This window comes from Oncorhynchus kisutch, linkage group LG4 (genome assembly GCF_002021735.2).
Source record: "Oncorhynchus kisutch isolate 150728-3 linkage group LG4, Okis_V2, whole genome shotgun sequence".
Classification (NCBI taxonomy): Eukaryota; Metazoa; Chordata; class Actinopteri; order Salmoniformes; family Salmonidae; genus Oncorhynchus; species Oncorhynchus kisutch.
In genome coordinates, this window is record NC_034177.2 from 77,287,539 (window position 1) to 77,307,653 (window position 20,115).

Consider the following 20,115-nt stretch of genomic DNA (forward strand, 5'->3'; position numbering starts at 1 on the left):
TAATGCTGTAATAGTTTCGATATGGTTGGGATACAGACCTGTCAGTCTCTGCTTTGCTTACAATATAGGAAAAAGAATGCTGTTGATTTCAATTTAAACAGCCAACTAAATATTGAAGCACTAACAATGAGTATGTAGAATATTGGAATATGGCATGAGCAGTCACAGGTTCAAGTCAAGTGAATGTAAAACAATGGAATGTTTAGTTTACATATTTATTATTCATTGTATAAAATAGATAAACAAACTGACAGCATATTGTTATTTGACAACTCAAAATCATATGACCACCAAGCTGATATCATTGCTGAAATCAACAGGGAATGAGAGTACAGCAACCAGTGCTTGGAGGATGTTGGTGAGTAAATGACAAATGGTAGTTCAGAGAAGTCAGGATAGATAGACTGTGGATGGAGACTGGACAGTTGGTCCGTGTCTAGGAGGATAAGGGGAGTCAAGACGAGTTGCTGGTTGCTTGGCCATTCCCTGTGCCCATGGTGATGCTCTGTTTCTCACTCAGTGTCTTAACAACTGTTGCTGCTGGAGATTGTAACACTTTCCTTGAAAGCCTCATTCTTCCATCTGTTGGGTCTCGCCCAAAGTATTTAACCTGTTGATAGCATTCCATCAAAAGAAAGAATATTAGTCAAGGAGTCAAGCAAATTAAGAAGGTCAGAAGACTGCAATACATACCTGAATCTGCTGTCCAACCTCTAATCCAATAGCACTTGGGTGTTTTATCTGGACAAATTCAACATGTACAATTATTTCACTCTGCCAACAATTTTAGCTGAAACATTGTTTATTAATGGATTACTTTTTAAAATCACACAAATTACAACTTATTGTAAAATATAACTGAAAACAAGCCAACACATGCAGCCCTTTCCAAACTGGTAAGATCTGTAAAACGTACTACATGTTGAAGTTCCTGTAATCCCTGCATGGTATTCTGGGACTAGACTCTTACCCGTTTATGGTCCAGCTGAGAGTTATGGAGCAGAACAGCACTCATATTGGGATACAGCTTCACCATGACACCAATGTCCCTGTGGAGGAAAGGAGACAGAAGTGCAGCAAGTCATGAAGCTACCTGTTCAGCAATCCAATATTTAAAATCAATCAATGGAACAAACATTTTAAAAACTTGACTGCATCACAGATGAAACAGCAGCCCCCAATAACGCAGCAGTGTGTACCTTATTTCCATGATGGTGGCAGTGTAAACAGCACCAAACTCCAGCTGCTGCTCTTGCTGAAAGGAAGAAAAAAAATACATCCTCAGATTCATATCAGTACTGATGTGTGTAAGTACTGCCTTTTTGGAGAATATAGTACAATGATGTTTAATGAGGAGTAAATAAAAATGAGGAATTGTAAGAAATTTGGCAATACAGTGGAATTAGACTAGGTTGGACTCACATCATCTTTGCAGATTTCTGTGATGAACTCCTGGGCTTCATTCATGGCACCAGGAGTAGGTGCAAACACAGAGAAGGTCTCCTCATCCACCTGGCTTATCGTCACACCTATCCAATGACACAAAACAACCACACACACAACAACCTGTAATTTCCCCATACACCAGGGATCATCAACTAGATTCAGCAGCAGGCAGATCTTTTCTTGAGTCCAAACAGACATAGCATTTGACTAAAACAATGATTTCAAACCTTGCTTACATTTGTATACGATTGCATATATATATATATATATATATATATATATATATATATATATATATATATATATATATATATATATATATAGTCATTTACAACATTAACAATGTCTACACTGTTTCTGATCAATTTGATGTTATTTTATTGGACACAAAATGTGCTTTTCTTTCAAAAACAAGGACATTTCTAAGTGACCCATAACTTTAACAGTAGTAATAAACTCAACAAAAAAACAAACGTCCTGTCACGGTCAACTGTGTTTTTCAACAAACTTAATTAACATGTGCAAATATTTGTATGAACATAAGATTCAACAACTGAGACAAACTGAACAAGTTCCACAGACATGTGACTAACAGAAATGGAATAATGTGTCCCTGAACAAAGGGGGTGTCAAAATCAAAAGTAACAGTCAGTTTCTGGTGTGGCCACCAGCTGCATTAAGTACTGCAGTGCATCTCCTCCTCATGGACTGCACCAGATTGGCCAGTTCTTGCTGTGAGATGTTACCCTACTATTCCACCAAGACACCTGCAAGTTCCTGGACATTTCTGGGGGGGAATGGCCCTAGCCCTCACCCTCCGATCCAACAGGTCCCAGACGTGCTCAATGGGATTGAGATCCAGACTCTAAGCTGGCCATGGCAGAACACAGACATTCCTGTCTTGCAGGAAATCACGCACAGAACGAGCAGTATGGCTGGTGGCATTGTCATGCTGGAGGGTCACATCAGGATGAGCCTGCAGGAAGGGTACCACATGAGGGAGGAGGTCTCCCCTGTAAACGCACAGTGTTAAGATTGCCAAATAATGACAACTAGTGTTTAAACCATTTATAATGAAGATCTGTTGTTATTTGGATTTTTACGAATTATCTTTGAAAGACAGTGTCCTGAAAAAGGGACATTTTATATATATAAAAAACACACAGTCAAAAGTTTGAACACACGTACACATTCACAGGTTCTTTATGTTGACCATTTTCTACATTGTAGAATAATAGTGAAGACATCAAAACTATGAAATAACACACATGGAATCATGTAGTAACCCCAAAAAAGTTTTAAACAAATCAAAGTATATTTGAGATTCTTCAAAGTAGCCAAGCTTTGCCTTGATGACAGCTTTGCACACTCTTGGCATTCTCTCACTCAGCTTCACCTGGAATACTTTTCCAACAGTCTTGAAGTTCCCACATATGCTAAGCGCTTTTTGACTGCTTTTCCTTCACTCTGCAGTCCAACTCATCCCAAACCATCTTAATTGGGTTAAGGTCGTGTGATTGTGGAGGCCAGGTCATCTGATGCAGCACTCCACCACTCTCCTTGGTCACATAGCCCAACCACAGCCTGGAGGTGTGTTTGGTCATTGTCCTGTTGGAAAACAAATGATATTCCCACTAAGTGGAATTATAATGGCGTATCACTGCAGAATGCCGTGTTAGCCATTCTGGTTTAATTGTAGCTTGAATTTTAAATAAATCACTGACAGTGCCACCAGCAAAACAGCCCTACACCATAACACTTCCTCCTCCGTGCTTCACGGTGGAACCACACATGCAGAGATAATCCATTCACCTACTCTGTCTCAAAGAACAAAAAAAACTCAAATTTTGACTCATCAGACCAAAGGATGGATTTTGGTGTCCTTTAGTAGTGGTTTCTTTGCAGCAATTCGACCATGAAGACCTGATTCACACAGTCTCCTCTGCACAGTTGATGTTGAGATGTGTTTGTTACTTGAACTCTGTGTGAAGCATTTATTTGGGCTGCAATCTGAGGCTGGTAAGCCTAATGAATGTATCCTCTGCAGCAGAGAACTCTGGGTCTTCCTTTCCTGTAGCGGTCCAGTTAGATCATAGCACTTGATGGCTTTTGCAACTGCACTTGAAGAAACTTTCAAAAGGTCTTGACATTTTCCGCCCTGACTGACATTCATGTCTTAAAGTAATGATGGGCTTTCGTTTCTCTTTGCTAATTTGAGCTGTTCTTGCCATAATATGGACTTCATCTTTTACCAAATAGGCCTATCTTCTGTATACCAATACTACCTTGTAACGACAAATCAAAATGTTATTTGTCACATACGCCGAAAACAACAGGTGTAGAATGTGAAATGCTTAATTAAAGCCCTTAACCAACAATGCCTCAAGTTAATAAAAATTGAAAATAAAAGCAACAAATAATTAAACAGCAGCAGTCAAATGACAAGAGGCTATATACAGGGGGTACCGGTACAGAGTCAATGTGCGGGGGCAATGGGTAGTCGAGGTGTGCAGGTATAGTTAAAGTGACTATGCATAGATTATAAACAGAGTAGCAGCAGCGTAAAAGAGGGGTCTGGGTAACCCTTTGATTAGCTGTTCAGGAGTCTTACGGCTTGGGGGTAAAAGCTGTTAAGAAGCCTTCTGGACCTAGACTTGGTGCTCCCGTACCGCTTGCCGTAGCAGAGATAACTGGGTGGCTGGAGTCTGACCATTTTTAAGGCCTTCCTCTAACACCATCTGGTATAGAGGTCCTGGATGGCAGGAAGCTTGTCCTCAGTGATGTACTGGGCTGTACACACTACCCTCTGTAGTGCCTTGCGGTCAGGTGCAGCTGTAGAACCTTTTGAGGATTTGAGGACCCATGCAAATCTTAAAATCAGTCTCCTGACCTGGAATAGGCTTTGTTTTGCCCTCTTCATGACTGTCTTCGTGTGTATGGACCATGATAGTTTGTTGGTGATGTGGACACCAAGGAACTTGAAGCTCACAACCTGTTTCACTACAGCCCCGTCGATGAGAATAGGGGCGTGCTCGGTCCTCCTTTTCCTGTAGTCCATAATCATCTCCTTTGTCTTGATCACGTTGAAGGAGAGGTTGTTGAAATGGCACCACGTGGCCAGGTCTCTGACCTCCTCCCTATAGGCTGTCTCGCTGTTGTCATCGGCAAACTTGATGGTGGTGTTGGAGTCGTGCCTGGCCATGCAGTCATGAGTGAACAGGGAATACAGGAGGGGAATGAGCACACACCCTTGAGGGGCCCCCGTGTTGAGGATCAGTGTGGCGGATGGGTTGTTCCCTACCCTTACCACCTGGGGCGGCCCATCAGGAAGTCCAGGATCCAGTTGCAGAGGGAGGTGTTTAGTCCCAGGATCCTTAGCTTAGTGATGAGCTTTGAGGGTACTATGGTGTTGAACGCTGAGCTGTAGTCAATGAATAGCATTCTCACATAAGTGTTACTTTTGTCCAAGTGGGAAAGGGCAATGTAGAGTGCAATAGAGATTGCATCATCTGTGGCTCTGTTTGGTCGGGATGTGAATTGGTGTGGGTATATGGTTTCTGGCATGATGGTGTTGATGTAAGCCATGACCAGCCTTTCAAGGCATTTCATGGCTACAAACGTGAGTACTACGGGTCGGTAGTCATGTTACCTTAAGTGTTCTTGGGCACAGGGACTATTGTGGTCTGCTTGAAACATATTGGTATTACATACTCAGTCAGGGACTGGTTGAAAATGTCAGTGAAGATGCTAGCCAGTTGGTCAGTGCATGCTCGGAGTACACGTCCTGCTAATCCATCTGGCCCTGCGGCTTTGTGAATGTTGACCTGTTAAGAAGGTCTTACTATGGAGAGCGTGATCACACAGTCATCCGGAACATCTGGTGCTCTCATGCATGTTTCAGTGTTACTTGCCTCGAAGTGAGCATAGAAGTAATTTAGCTTGTCTGGTAGGTTCGTGTTACTGGGGAGCTTGTGACTGTCCCTTTGTAGTCTGTAATAGTTTGCAAGCCCTGCCACATCCAACGAGCGTCAGAGCCGGTGTAGTACGATTCAATCTTAGCCCCTGTATTGACGGTTCATCGGAGGGCATAGCAGGATTTCTTAAAAGCTTCTGGGTTAGAGTCCCACTCCTTGAAAGCGGCAGCTCTACCCTTTAGCTCAGTGCAGATGTTGCATGTAATCCATTGATTCTGGTTGGGGTATGTACAGTCACCAATTGTGCAAGTTCTCCCACTTAAAGAGATGAGAGGCCTGTAATTTTCATCATAGGTACACTTCAACTATGACAGACAAAATGAAAAAAAAAGAGAAGATCACATTGTAGGATTTTTAATGAATTTATTTGCAAATTATGGTGGAAAATAAGTATTTGGTCAATAACAAAAGTTTCTCAATACTTTGTTATATATCCTTTGTTGGCAATGACAGAGGTCAAACGTTTTCTGTAAGTCTTCACAAGGTTTTCACACACTGTTGCTGGTATTTTGGCCCATTCCTCCATGCAGATCTCCTCTAGAGCAGTGATGTTTTGGGGCTGTTGCTGGGCAACACAGACTTTCAACTCCCTCCAAAGATTTTCTATGGGGTTGAGATCTGGAGACTGGCTAGGCCACTCCAGGACCTTGAAATGCTTCTTACGAAGCCACTCCTTGGTTGCCCGGGCGGTGTGTTTGGGATCATTGTCATGCTGAAAGACCCAGCCACGTTTCATCTTCAATGCCCTTGCTGATGGAAGGAGGTTTTCACTCAAAATCTCACGATACATGTCCCCATTCATTCTTTCCTTTACATGGATCAGTTGTCCTGGTCCCTTTGCAGAAAAACAGCCCCAAAGCATGATGTTTCCACCCCCATGCTTCATAGTAGGTATGGTGTTCTTTGGATGCAACTCAGCATTCTTTGTCCACCAAACACGACGAGTTGAGTTTTTACCAAAAAGTTATATTTTGGTTTCATCTGACCATATGACATTCTCCCAATCTTCTTCTGGATCATCCAAATGCTCTCTAGCAGACTTCAGACGGGCCTGGACATGTACTGGCTTAAGCAGGGGGACACGTCTGGCACTGCAGGATTTGAGTCCCTGGTGGCTTAGTGTGTTACTGATGGTAGGCTTTGTTACTTTGGTCCCAGCTCTCTGCAGGTCATTCACTAGGTCCCCCCGTGTGGTTCTGGGATTTTTGCTCACTGTTCTTGTGATCATTTTGACCCCACGGGGTGAGATCTTGCGTGGAGCCCCAGATCGATAGAGATTATCAGTGGTCTTGTATGTCTTCCACTTCCTAATAATTGCTCCCACAGTTGATTTCTTCAAACCAAGCTGCTTACCTATTGCAGATTCAGTCTTCCCAGCCTGGTGCAGGTCTACAATTTTGTTTCTGGTGTCCTTTGACAGCTCTTTGGTCTTGGCCATAGTGGAGTTTGGAGTGTGACTGTTTGAGGTTGTGAACAGGTGTCTTTTATACTGATAACAAGTTCAAACAGGTGCCATTAATACAGGTAACGAGTGGAGGACAGAAGAGCCTCTTAAAGAAGAAGTTACAGGTCTGTGAGAGCCAGAAATCTTGCTTGTTTCTAGGTGACCAAATACTTATTTTCCACCATAATTTGCAAATCAATTCATTAAAAATCCTACAATGTGATTTTCTGGATTTTTTCCCCTAATTTCATCTGTCATAGTTGAAGTGTACCTATGATGAACATTACAGGCCTCTCTCATCTTTATAAGTGGGAGAACTTGCACAATTGGTGGCTGACTAAACACTTTTTTGCCCCACTGTACGTACGGTCACTGTGGGGACGATGTCATCGATGCATTTATTTATGAAGCCAGTGACTGAATGTGGTGTACTCCTCAATGCCATCGGAAGAATCACGGAACATATTCCAGTCTGTTCTAGCAAAACAGTTCCGTAGCTTAGCATCTGCTTCATCTGACCACTTTCTTATTGACCGAGTCACTGGTGCTTCCGGTTTTAATTTTTGCTTGTAAGCAGGAATCAGGAGGATAGAATTATAGTCAGATTTGCCAAATGGAGGGCGGGGGATTTCTTTGTACGCATCCGTGTGTGGAGTAAAGGTGCTCTAGAGTCCCCCCCCCCCCCCTCTTTCCCCCTTACACATTTAACATGCTGGTAGAGATTAGGTAGAACAGATTTGAGTTTCCCTGCATTAAAGTCTCCGGCCACAAGGAGTGCTGCCCCTGGATGAGCATTTTCCAGTTTGCTTATGGCCATATATAGCTCATTGAGTGTACCTGTGGATGTATTTCAAGGCCTACCTTCAAACTCAGTGCCTCATTGCTTGTCATCATGGGAAAATCAAATGAAATCAGCCAAGACCTCAGAAAAAGAATTGTAGACCTCCACAAGTCCGGTTAATCCTTAGGAGCAATTTCCAAATGCCGGAAGGTACCACGTTCATCTGTACAAACAATAGTACGCAAGTATAAACACCATGGGACCACGCAGCCATCATACCGCTCAGGATGGAGACGCGTTCTGTCTCCTAGAGATTATCATACTTTGGTGCGAAAAGTGCAAATCAATCCCAGAACAGCAGCAAAGATGTGAACATCTGGAGGAAACAGGTACAAAAGTATCTATATCCAGAGTAAAGCGAATCCTATATCGACATAACCTGAAAGGCCGCTCAGCAAGGAAGAAGTCACTGCTCCAAAACCGCCATAAAAAAGCCAGACTACGGTTTGCAACTGCACACAGGGACAAAGATCGTACTTTTTGGAGAAATGTCCTCTCTTCTGGTCTGATGAAACAAAAATAGAACTGTTTGGCCATAATGACCATTGTTATGTTTGGAGGGAAAAGGGGGAGGCTTACAAGCCAAAGATCACCATCCCAAGCGTGAAGCCCGGGGGTGGCAGCATCATGTTGTGGGGGTGCTTTGCTGCAGAAGGGACTGGTGCACTTCACAAAATACATGGCATCGTTAGGAAGGAAAATGATGTGGATATATTGAAGCAACATCTCAAGACATCAGTCAGGAAGTTCAAGCTTGGTCGCAAATGGGTCTTCCAAATGGACAATGACCCCAAGCATACTTCCAAAGTTGTGGCAAAATGGCTTAAGGACAAAGTCAAGGCATTGGAGTGGCCATCACAAAGCCCCGATCTCAATCCTACAGAAAATTTGTGGGCACATCTGAAAAGCGTGTGCGAGCAAGGAGGCCTACAAACCGGACTCAGTTACACCAGCTCTGTCAGGAGGAATGGGCCAAAATTCAACCAACTTATTGTGGGAAGCTTGTGGAAGGCAACCCGAAACGTTTGACACAAGTAAAAAAAATGTAAAGGCAATGCTACCAAATACTAATTGAGTCGATGTAAACCTTTGACCACTGGGAATGTGATGAAAGAAATAAAAGCTGAAATAAATCATTCGCTCTACTTTTTTGACATTTCACATTCTTAAAATAAAATGGTGATCCTAAATGACCGAAGACAGGGAATCTTTACTAGTATTAAATGTCAGGAATTGTGAAAAACTGAGTTTAAATGTATTTGGCTATGAAAACTTCCGACTTCAACTGTATATATTACGTGTGGGAATACTTTGCAACAGATTTCCCCCCACACACTATGCACAATATCCATTTGCCAATTGGCCTGGACCCCTTTTACTGCCGATACGGAGGCCCGCCGATTCATCACGACTGGATTACCGACGTAATCTGCCCGGGGGGGGGGGGGGGGGGGGTTCAACAGGCTCCTCCGTTGCGACGTCCCCTGAATGCTCATCTGCTAGCCGCAGCCCGCTAGCTGTCTAGAGCATATCGGACTGTTAGCTGAAGAGGTCCATCAGCCAATTTCTTGGGCTACTATAACCATTTTTCCAATTGGCCTAGACCCTTTTACTACACGGAGCCCTGCTGATCCATCACAAATGGTCTGCCGACGTAACCGCACAAGGTGGCTACAACAGACTTCCTCCGTCGCAAAGTCCCTCTAAAGCCATTCTGCTAGCCCCGGCCCGCTAGCTGTCTGAATCGCCGTGCCTCCAGTTCGCCCAGCTACTCCCTAATGTCAATATGCCTTGTCCATTGCTGTTTTGGTTAGTGATTAGTCTTATTTCACTGTAGAGCCTCCAGCCCTGCTCAATATTCCTTAGCTAACCCATTTGTTCCACCTCCCACACATGCGGTGACCTCACCTGGTTTAAATGGGGTCTCTAGAGACTATACCTCTCTCATAGTCATTCAATGCCTAGGTTTACCTCCACTGTATTCACATTGTACCATACCTTTGTCTGTACATTATGTCTTGAATCTATTGTACCGCGCCAAGAAACCTGCTCCTTTTACTCTCTGTTCTGAACGTACTAGACGATCAGTTCTTATAGCATTAGCCGTACCCTTATCCTACTCCTCCTCTGGTGATGTAGAGGTTAATCAAAGCCCTGCAGTGCCTATCTCCACTCCCATTCCCCAGACGCTCTCATTTGTTGACTTCTGTAACCGTAAAAGCCTTGATTTGGTTTGTTTTATTCGCTGATTTAGCACACCCTGCCAACCCGGATGACCTAGCCGTGGCTGAATCCTAGCTTAGGAAGGCCACAAACAAAAATGAAATTTCCATCCCTAACGATAACATTTCCCGACAAGATAAAACTGCCAAAGTAGACAGAGTTGCAATGTCCTGCAGAGTTCTGTCTTACTATCCAGGTCTGTGCCCAAACAATTTCAGCTTCTACTTTTAAAAATACACCTTTTCAGAAACAAGTCTCTCACTGTTGCTGCTTGCTATAGGCCACCTTCTGCCCCAGCTGTGCCCTGGACACCATATGTGAATTGATTGCCCCCCCATCTGTCTTCAGAGCTTGTGCTGTTAGGTGACCTAAACTGGGACATGCTTAACACCCCGGCCATCCTACAATTTAGGCTTGATGCCCTCAATCTCACAATTTATCAATGAACCTACCAGGTACAACCCCAAATCCATAAACATGGGCACCCTCATAGATATCATCCTAACCAACCTGCCCTCCAAATACACCTCTGCTGTCTTCAACCAGGATCTCAGCGATCACTGCCTCATTGCCTGCGTCCGTAATGGGTCTGCGGTCAAACGACCACCCCTCATCACTGTCAAACGCTCCCTAAAACACTTCAGCGAGCAGGCCTTTCTAATCGACCTAACCCGGGTATCCTGGAAGGATCTTGACCTCATTCCGTCAGTAGAGGATGCCTGGTTATTCTTTCTATTACTCAATCTTAAATAAGCATGCCCCATTCAAAAAAAAATTTGAACCAGGAACAGATATAGCCCTTAGTTCACTCCAGACCTGACTGCCCTTGACCAGCACAAAAACATCCTGTGGCGTACTGCATTAGCATCTAATAGCCCCCGTGATATGCAACTTTTCAGGGAAGTTGGGAACCAATATACACAGGCAGTTAAGGAAAGCAAAGGCTAGCTTTTGCAAACAGAAATTTGCACCCTGTAGCACAAACTCCAAAAAGTTTTGGGACACTAAAGTCCATGGAGAATAAGACCACCTCCTCCCAGCTGCCCACTGCACTGAGGCTAGGTCACCACCCATAAATCCACGATAATAGAGAATTTCAATAAGCATTTTTCTACAGCTGGCCATGCTTTCCACCTGGCTTCCCCTACCCCAGTCAACAGCCTGCACCCCCCATAGCAACTTGCCCAAGCCTCCCCCATTTCTACTTCACCCAAATCCAGACCTGACTACCCTTGACCAGCAAAAAAACATCCTGTGGCGTTCTGCATTAGCATTGAATAGTCCCCTTGATATGCAACTTTTCAGGGAAGTTAGGAACCAATATACACAGGAAGTTAGGAAAGCTAAGGCTAGCTTTTGCAAGCAAAAATGTGCATCTGCTATGCTTTATCTTGGCCAGGTCGCAGTTGCAAATGAGAACTTGTTCTCAACTAGCCTACGTGGTTAAATAAAGGTGAGAAAAAAAACAGATAGCTGATGTTCTGAAAGAGCTGCAAATATGGACTCCTACAAATCAGCCGGGCTAGACAATCTGGACTCTCTCGTTCTAAAATGATCCGCCGCAATTGTTGCAACCCCTATTTCTAGCCTGTTCAACCTCTCTTTCGTATCATCTGAGATCCCCAAAGATTGGAAAGCTGCCGCGGTCATCCTCCTCTTCAAAGGGGGAGACACTCCAGACCCAAACTGCTACAGACCTATATCTATCCTACCCTGCCTTTTCAAGTTCTTCGAAAGTCAAGTTAAACAGATCACCAACCATTTCGAATCCCACCGTACCTTCTCCACTATGCAATCTGGTTTCAGAGCTGGTCATGGGTGCACCTCAGCCACGCCAAGGTTCTAAACGATATCATAAACGCCATCAATAAGAGACAATACTGTGCAGCTGTATTCATCAACCTGGCCAAGGCTTTCGACTCTGTCAATCACCACATTCTTATTGGCAGACTCAACAGCCTTGGTTTCTCAAATGACTGCCTCGCCTGGTTCACCAACTACTTCTCAGATAGAGTTCAGTGTGTCAAATTGGAGGTCTGTTGTCCAGACCTCTGGCAGTCTATGGGGGTGCCACAGGATTCAATTGTCGGGCCGACTCTTCTCTTTTTCACCTTTATTTAACCAGCTAGGCAAGTTGAGAACAAGTTCTCATTTGCAACTGCGACCTGGCCAAGATAAAGCATAGCAGTTCGACACATGCAACAGAGTTACACATGGAATAAACAAACATACAATCAATAATACAGTAGAAATAGCTATATACAGCATGTGCAAATGAGGTAGGGTAAGGGAGGTAAGGCAATAAATAGGCCATGGTGGCGAAGTAATTACAATATAGCAATTAAACACTGGAGTGGTAGGGTGTGCAGAAGATGAATGTGCAAGTAGAGATACTGGGGTGCAAAGGAGCAAGATAAATAAATAAATACAGTATGGGGATGAGGTAGATTGGATGGGCTATTTACAGATAAGCTATGTACAGGTGCAGTGATCTGTGAGCTGCTCTGACAGCTGGTGCTTAAAGCTAGTGAGGGAGGTAAGAGTCTCCAGCTTCAGAGATTTTTGCAGTTCGTTCCAGTCATTGGCAGCAGAGAACTGGAAGGAGACATCAATGATGTCTCTCTTGCTGCTGGTGATTCTCTGATCTACCTCTACACAGACACCATTCTGTAAACTTCTGGCCCTTCTTTGGACACTGTGTTAACTAACCTCCAGACGAGCTTCAGTGCCATTACAACTCTCCTTCCGTGGCCTCCAACTGCTCTTAAATGCAAGTAAAACTAAATGAATGCTCTTCAACCGATCGCTGCCAACACCTGCCTGCCCGTCCAGCATCACTACTCTGGACAGTTGTGACTTAGAATACGTGGACAACTACCTAGGTGTCTGGTTAGACTGTAAACTCTCCTTCCAGACTCACATTAAGCAGCTCTGATCCAAAATTAAATCTAGAATCGGCTTCCTATTTCGCAACAAAGCATCCTTAATTCATGCTACAAAACATACCCTCGTAAAACTGCCTATCCTACCGATCCTTGACTTAGGCGATGTCATTTACAAAATATCCTCCAACACTCTACTCAGCAAATTGGATGCTGTCTATCACAGTGACATCCGTTTTGTCACCAAAGCCCCATATACTACCCACCACTAGGACCTGTATGCTCTCGTTGGCTGGCCCTCGCTTCATATTCGTTGCCAAACCCACTGGCTCCAGGTCATCTACAAGTCTTTGCTAGGTAAAGCCCCACATTATCTCAGCTCACTAGTCACCATAGCAGCACACGCTCCAGCAGGTATATTTCACTGGTCACCCACAAAGCCAATTCCTCCTTTGGCCGCCTTTCCTTCCAGTTCTCTGCTGCCAATGACTGGAACGAATTACAAAAATCACTGAAACTGGAGTCTTATATCTCCCTCACTAACTTTAAGCACCAGGTGTCAGAGCAGCTCACAGATCAATGCACCTGTACATAGCCCATCTGTAAATAGCCCATCCAAGTACCTCATCCCCGTACTGTTATTTATTTATTTTTTGCTCCTTTGCACCCCAGTATCTCTACTTGCACATTCATCTATCACTCCAGTGTTTAATTGCTAAATTGTAATTATTTCGCCACTATGGTCTATTTATTGCCTTACCTCCCTTATCTTACCTCATCTGCACACACTGTATATAGACTTTTTCTATTGTACTATTGACTGTATGCTTGTTTATTCCATGTGTAACTCTGTGTTGTTGTTTGTGTCGCACTGCTTTGCTTTATTTTGGCCAGGTCGCAGTTGTAAATGAGAACTTGTTCTCAACTAGCCTACCTGGTTAAATAAAAGGTGGAGGGAAAAAAACACACTTTGGAACAGGGAACCCAGCCATACACTATGCAGCGATGAAGAGAGCTAATGTGTTGGGGTAAATGTTACCTGTTTGAGCTTGTAGTCTGCGGAGGTTATAGCCCCCTGGCCCAACAAAGCGTGCTCGTCTGGAGACTGGGACTCTGACATTTTCTACAACAGACAGGAAACATACCTTGAAAGCAAAATACATAAATAATGGGAATGAAAAAGGACTAGCAACCAAGAGTCTTACCGACAACCGGACCATTCTCCTTTCTGTTAGTCCTGGGCTTGGCAATGGTATTGTTCATGATGCCCAAAATCTCCCTCTTGGCAACTGTAAGGATATAAAATGAGGGTGGTGACTTTGATATTTATCTCTAGAGAATGAATAGATAGCTATTTATGGGGCATGTCTTTCATGTCACCTGTGGCTTGCTGAATAGCCTCCATTACAAGTTTCAGAGGTAAGCCTGGAATCTTCACATCCGCCTAAGAGGAAGCATACATTATAGCAAAAAGAAACACAGTCAACCAAATACGACAGCAGAGAGAAACCAATGGATGTTCAGCTACAGTACCTGTAAGGCATTGATACCCTTATTTGTTCCAGCCAGTTTGAAGTCCATGTCTCCTAGGTAATCCTCGATTCCCTGTTGTGACAAAAAACACATAAAACAGTTCTACAGAAAGGGGATCTTATGATTATGGTACATGTGGCATTCCATAGAAAATGTAGTTCGCTTTAGGAATGGTTAGAAAAATACTAGTAATATTGAGTACCAGAATATCAGTCAGTATTCGGTAGTCCTGGATTTCCGATGGCTTCTCTGGGTTTGCCTTGGAGATGAGTCCAATAGCTACACCTGCCACAGCTGATGTAATAGGCACACCTGGAACACAGAAGTGCTATGTTTCACTGTAAATGAAAGAATCAGCAACAAAAATGTTTAAAAAAGTTAAGTATTGTACCAGCATCCATCAAAGCCAAACTGCCTCCACATGCTGACGCCATCGACGAGGAACCTGAGAGAACGAGAGTGCGCTCATCATACAATCATTGAAATGACTAAGATTTGGCAACTAAGCTTATAATAAGAAGTGGTCAAAAAGTGGTCATCCACAGAACTCACCATTAGATTCCAAAACCTCAGAGGTGACTCTAATAGTGAAGGGGAAGTCTTTTGGGATGACAGGTCTCAAAGACTTCTCCGCCAGTGCCCCTGTCAACATAGAAACAGAATATGATTTAAATAGGCATGCCACCCACACACTACCCATGGGCATATTTTAATCCATACCAACCATGACCAAGCTCTCTTCTGTTCATTCCACTCATCTTTCCAATCTCATTGGTTGCGTAAGGAGGAAACTGAAACAGAAAAAGTTCATTTCAGCCCATGCAGATTTTGTTCTGCAATACCAAACCAATAAGCAAATCCTACTGGAATCCTTATTATTTACATATTGTGATACTCACCTCATAGTGAAGCATGAAATTCTTGTCTTTGACTCCACTGTTAAAAGAGAGCAACTCGTTTCAGCTAACATATACACACACACACACACACACTTGCTTGAAACTTGCATTCAAAAGGACTGTAATTAATAATGTACAAGTTTACCTTAATGCTGTAGTAATGATGTCTGTTTTAATACTGGACTCCAAGGAGTCAAATGTTACAGAGCACAGAACCTAGACAGAAAAGGCTTTACTAACTAGGCTAGATACAATGATAAACAACCCAAAACAAGTCAGACTCTGCAAATATATTTCTCCTCTCAACTTTCCAATGTCCCCAAAATAAATAGCACGCCTACACTGAGCACTTTATTATAACGCCAGATCCCTACCTGTGTCTGTCCCCTCTGGAAAAGTGCAGACCCATGAAGGGGCTTAAAGATGTCTGCCTCACAGGAAATATTTCTTAATGAAGTCAGGTTTCTTCCATCACACCTTTAAAACAAGGACATTATTAATGACATTAATGACACTTTTCTAAATACTACTGAGACATGCATTGTTTTTACCTCCTATATTCATTCAAAACCAGATTGCGGAAGACCTCTTTGGACACCATGTTGAAGGATTCCATCACCTCATAAGGTTCTGCATGAGGATATTTCTCTACAGAAAACAGACATACTGTATGTAGGCGGTTAGACAGTAAACGAACACACACAAGACCTTGGATGTTGCAAAAATCTTGTAACAACATTTATTTGTGTCCCCCTGTTGCAGGATAACTTTCCTGCAATTCAGGAAATGTGAAACTTTGTATTTGAAGTTTAAAAATGCTTCTGAAGTTTGTAATTTCCACTTTGAAATTAGACTCGACTTTCCCTCATGAAAAATGTATCAACACCTACAAAAATGTCCAGTTATTATTCACATTTCCTGTTTCTGCAGGATTATTTTCCTGATGTAGCAAACAGTCTCAAATTAAGATCCTACAGCTGTATATAGCAGTGATACATACCTTTTATTTGTTCCTCTGTTTCTAGTCGCACTTTGTTAATGGCGTCATCTCTGGAAATCTGAAACACAATAAGTTACTAATTTTATTGAATTAAAAAGTACCACCAAAACACAATAGCAAAAACAACCAGACATAAATACTTACCTTGTCATGAGTGAAGTCTGTGAAAACAGCATAGACCTTTTCAGAGGCAAATCTGAAAGCAAAACCGTGTGCTGTCATGTAACCATAAAAAATAAAAATATGGGAAATATCAAGTCAGAAAGAAATATGTCTTACTGTCGTGTGTGCTCAATCATTTCCTCGGGCGCAGAAAATATTTTGGGAGGGGTGCGCTTGGTCACTTTCGCTTCTCTGGCCATCTGCTGAATAGCCAATATGATCTGCTGTGTGTGCTTCACACCAACCTTGACTGCATGACAGAAGTCCTGCTGCAACACATTCTCAGCAGATGCCTCGATCATCACTAAGACAAAAAATATGTTAAATTTTTTTCAGGGTGGTAGAGAGGATCCTGTAGGAAAAAGGGATGTCTGATATAGCTGGACTACAGTACTAACCCACTTGGCTGAGAGGTGCTCCAGCCACTATCAGATTGATAGTGCTAGAAGCCATTTGCTTTCGTGTTGGGTTCACCAGGAACTCGCCATCCACCAGGCCAATGCGCACTGCACCTAAAACATCCACGAAACACAAACCATATAGTAAAAGCCTCATACAGGCGAAGAAAAACAAAAGGGCAAAGATCTATAAGAGATACTAACCAATGGGCCCATTCCAGGGAATGTCAGAAAGGGTAAGGGCAGCAGAGGCTGTAGGGAAGTTAAATAGTTCATGTTATCACTGGATGTCAAACAAAGATCATGTGAATGTTTCTACAAGGAAATCAATCTCTCCTCACCTCCATTGATAGCCAGTACATCTGGATCATTAACACCATCAACTGCCAACAGGTTACACAAGACCTGAAAATATATACCGCAGGACTAAAATCAAGAGCATAACTTGTAATAACAGTGTAAACAAGGTACAAATCTATCGTTCTGCCCCTAGTAACCGGAAGGTTGCAAGTTCAAATCCCCGAGCTGACAAGGTACTAATCTGTCGTTCTGCCCTTGAACAGGCAGTTAACCCACTGTTCCTAGGCCGTCATTGAAAATAAGAATTTGTTCTTAACTGACTTGCCTAGTTAAATAAAGGTTAAATAAATAAAAACATATCAGTAATGAACCTACATAAGTACAACAATAACTACAAATACTGACTCACCTGAGTGTCATAGAAATAACCAGCAGGAAAAAGGGGTCTGATTGCCCTGTCTGAGGTGAGACAATAAAGAGATAGTCTGCTAATGGCATTTGCACTAAATCTAATATAGAACTGGAGTAAGAGTTAAGGCATAGGAGTTAGAATCATCTTCTCACCTATTAGCCTACTAGTCAGAATCTCATTTTCAGTGGTGCCCAACTCCCGCCGCAAGTGGTTAGTGGGGATTCTACCAGCAGCAGCTCCTTTCTGTCTGTAGTCCACCTGTCAAATCAAAAACACACCGTTCTAGCCAAGGGACCTGAATCACTCCAAGGGACCTAAAACCACTATGCTATAGCCTACTACACTAAAGAGATTATCACACACAATGAACCATCCCACATGGAAGACAAAAAGCAGTGTTTAAATATGTTTGAAGTGCATTGAAAAAAATGATATGACCCCACTTACAATAAAAATTAAGTATTAACTTACCACTAGTGGCATAAATTGGGAGGGGGACGGTTTTGTTTTGCTGACAGCTGTCACCATCACGGTTGTATCCCCAAGCTGTAAAAAGAGGTGGAATTCATCCAAGTAACTGGTCTGAGCATCTTGTGCATATTCACTTACAAACTCTCAAAAAATGCTTAGGATTTATACCTGCACAACAGCTGACCCATCTGCAAATCTGGCAAGTTTCCCTGTTGAGATCTCAAGTTTTCTTCAAAAGAGGGGAAATCAGAACACATCTGAAGTTAGAGTGAATTGATGGGAGTCAATTAACCATTCATAACTGCAACGCAGATTTAGGAGGATTCGGACAAATATTCTATACATATTCCGTCTTATAAATATATCTGACTCAGACTATGCACACCACTGCGTTGAATAATGAACTTGAAGCGTTGGCCCACAGGCTTGACCGGTTGTCACTGTGTAACGTTATGTAAGTAGCTAAGTCAGACGTATACTTACTTCTCACCCAAGTTCACACCCACTTTTTGTATCGTTCCATGGCTGTTCCAGACACTTTGGTGGCACAACCGCACATTTAGTCTGGCCAGCGTAGGCCCAAGCCTCAGTAAATGTTTCATATTCAAGTACAAACTACCATAAGAAATACTTTTCAATTGAACATGAAGCCTTTACACAATTTTACTGCCATGACAGTTCATCACATGCACGGAAGTACGTCACAAATAAATAGTGTCCTGTGATTGGACAAAAGACGTTCCACCATATCTGATTGGACATTATTTGTGCATCTCCAAAACAAGGCGTTGCAACTGGGAGGACAATCCGTGACTTGCAGATAGAGCGCACCGGGGGTCATAGGATCTGAGTAAGCGAATCCGAGAGAAAGGGCGCGCATGTTTGAAATGGAAAAGCGTCGCGGTTGTTATTGATGAAGAAGAACATCATGATGAAGCAGCTGATTTACAAGTGGGATGCACTTTTGAGCGCTTTGTGACATTGTGATTGTGACAACCGGTTAAATGGCGTCCCTTGACAAAACAAGAACAAGATGTATGTCAGGAGAAGTGCAGTATTATCATAAGGAGAGCCAAACTTGGAATATGAAGGAGGAATGGAGGGGAAAAAGAGAGTCAGATGAGGTCTAAGAAAGAGGGAGGAAGAGGGTGAGCTTGAGTTGGTTAAAAGTAGCAGGAAAAAAGTGAGATGGTTTGTTAAAGAAGACTGGTAGAAAGTGCAAGCACGGTGAATTGAAGACAGGATGAGAAATGGAAGTGAATGAGGGCGAAGTATCGGAGGTGGTAGGTATGGTGAACTCGGAGCCTGAGGCTTGCACTGAGGGTCAGGATAAAGATGAGTCTGTGACGGTAGGAGTGAAGTTTTTGGAAAAAGTGTACCCTTTTCTTTTGGCTGATCTATTTGTGGTTTCAGTGTGCGTGAAAAGAGTTGAGTGCTGTGGAATCGGTGAGAGTAACCAGAAGTGGTCTTGTGATAATTGTTTGCGTTTCTGCTGGTCAGAGGGAAGATTCCTGGTGTTTTTGATGCTCGTCATTTGGTGTGACGCAGACAGAGTGGAGAAACAGAGTGATTGTCTGTTCTTTTGAGTTTTGATGTTGAGTCTTTGCCTGACAAAGTGATGGTAGGATATATAAGTTATCCTGTACAGGCTTTTGTACCGAATACATTACGTTGTTACAGATGTCAAGCTTATGGGCATGTGGAAGGAGGGAGGTTCGTAGGTGTGCAGAAGAGCATGAGACACATGAATGTGTAGCATTGGGGAAAGTAGTGATATGTGTTAATTGTAGAGGTGCCCATGGGGCTGGGGATCAGAAATGTCCAGTGAGAGAGGCAGGTTGAGGTTTCCAGGGTTAGAGTAGAGCCGAAGTTGTGATATGCTGAGGCAGTGAAGAAAGTAGAGGAAGATGGGTCAAGGGGGAGAGATCCTGAGAGTGGTGTGAGTACCCAATACAGAGGGATAAACCAACAAGTGATATATGTTTCCGCAAGATTGGATTTTTGGCATTTACAGCAATGGTTATCAATTGTACTCCAGGGATGGAACTTAAGTTGCAGAAAATCGAGGTTGTGGTGGCAGCTGCAGAGAGGCATTTGGGTGTGTGAGACTTGAAGATTTACAGGGTGTGT

At 43.0% G+C, this 20,115-nt stretch overlaps 1 protein-coding gene across 2 annotated transcripts; it reads right to left on the reverse strand.

Annotated features, from left to right (window-relative positions):
* Positions 1-196: 196 nt before the first annotated feature.
* pnpt1 (polyribonucleotide nucleotidyltransferase 1) lies at positions 197-18,688 on the reverse strand. 2 transcript variants are annotated; one of them, XM_020481970.2, is made up of 28 exons: positions 18,469-18,688; positions 18,154-18,214; positions 17,986-18,060; positions 17,667-17,772; positions 17,512-17,561; positions 17,144-17,207; positions 17,007-17,054; positions 16,803-16,916; positions 16,522-16,708; positions 16,387-16,438; positions 16,243-16,300; positions 15,794-15,890; positions 15,617-15,719; positions 15,388-15,458; positions 15,243-15,279; positions 15,068-15,134; positions 14,896-14,985; positions 14,735-14,788; positions 14,546-14,655; positions 14,344-14,415; positions 14,191-14,254; positions 14,016-14,099; positions 13,850-13,933; positions 1,423-1,529; positions 1,200-1,255; positions 971-1,049; positions 694-741; positions 197-610 (listed from the first exon to the last, which is right to left on the reverse strand). In XM_020481970.2, exons 1-28 carry the CDS (start codon positions 18,585-18,587, stop codon positions 455-457), a joined length of 2,313 nt encoding a protein of 770 aa, XP_020337559.1. In that variant the 5' UTR covers positions 18,588-18,688; the 3' UTR covers positions 197-454. The 2 variants fall into 2 exon arrangements, with proteins under 2 accessions (XP_020337559.1, XP_020337560.1); XM_020481971.2 differs by having other exon boundaries at positions 18,154-18,242; positions 18,469-18,535.
* Between the last annotated feature and the right edge of the window lie 1,427 nt (positions 18,689-20,115).

Coding starts and splice junctions, on each gene's coding strand:
- pnpt1 (XM_020481970.2), bottom strand. CDS start 18,587: ATGAAACATTTACTGAGGCTTGGGCCTACGCTGGCCAGACTAAATGTG. Junction 17,208..17,511: donor GTTATTTCTATGACACTCAG/GTGAGTCAGTAT, acceptor ATATATTTTCAG/GTCTTGTGTAACCTGTTGGC. Junction 16,301..16,386: donor CAGACTTCACTCATGACAAG/GTAAGTATTTAT, acceptor ATTGTGTTTCAG/ATTTCCAGAGATGACGCCAT.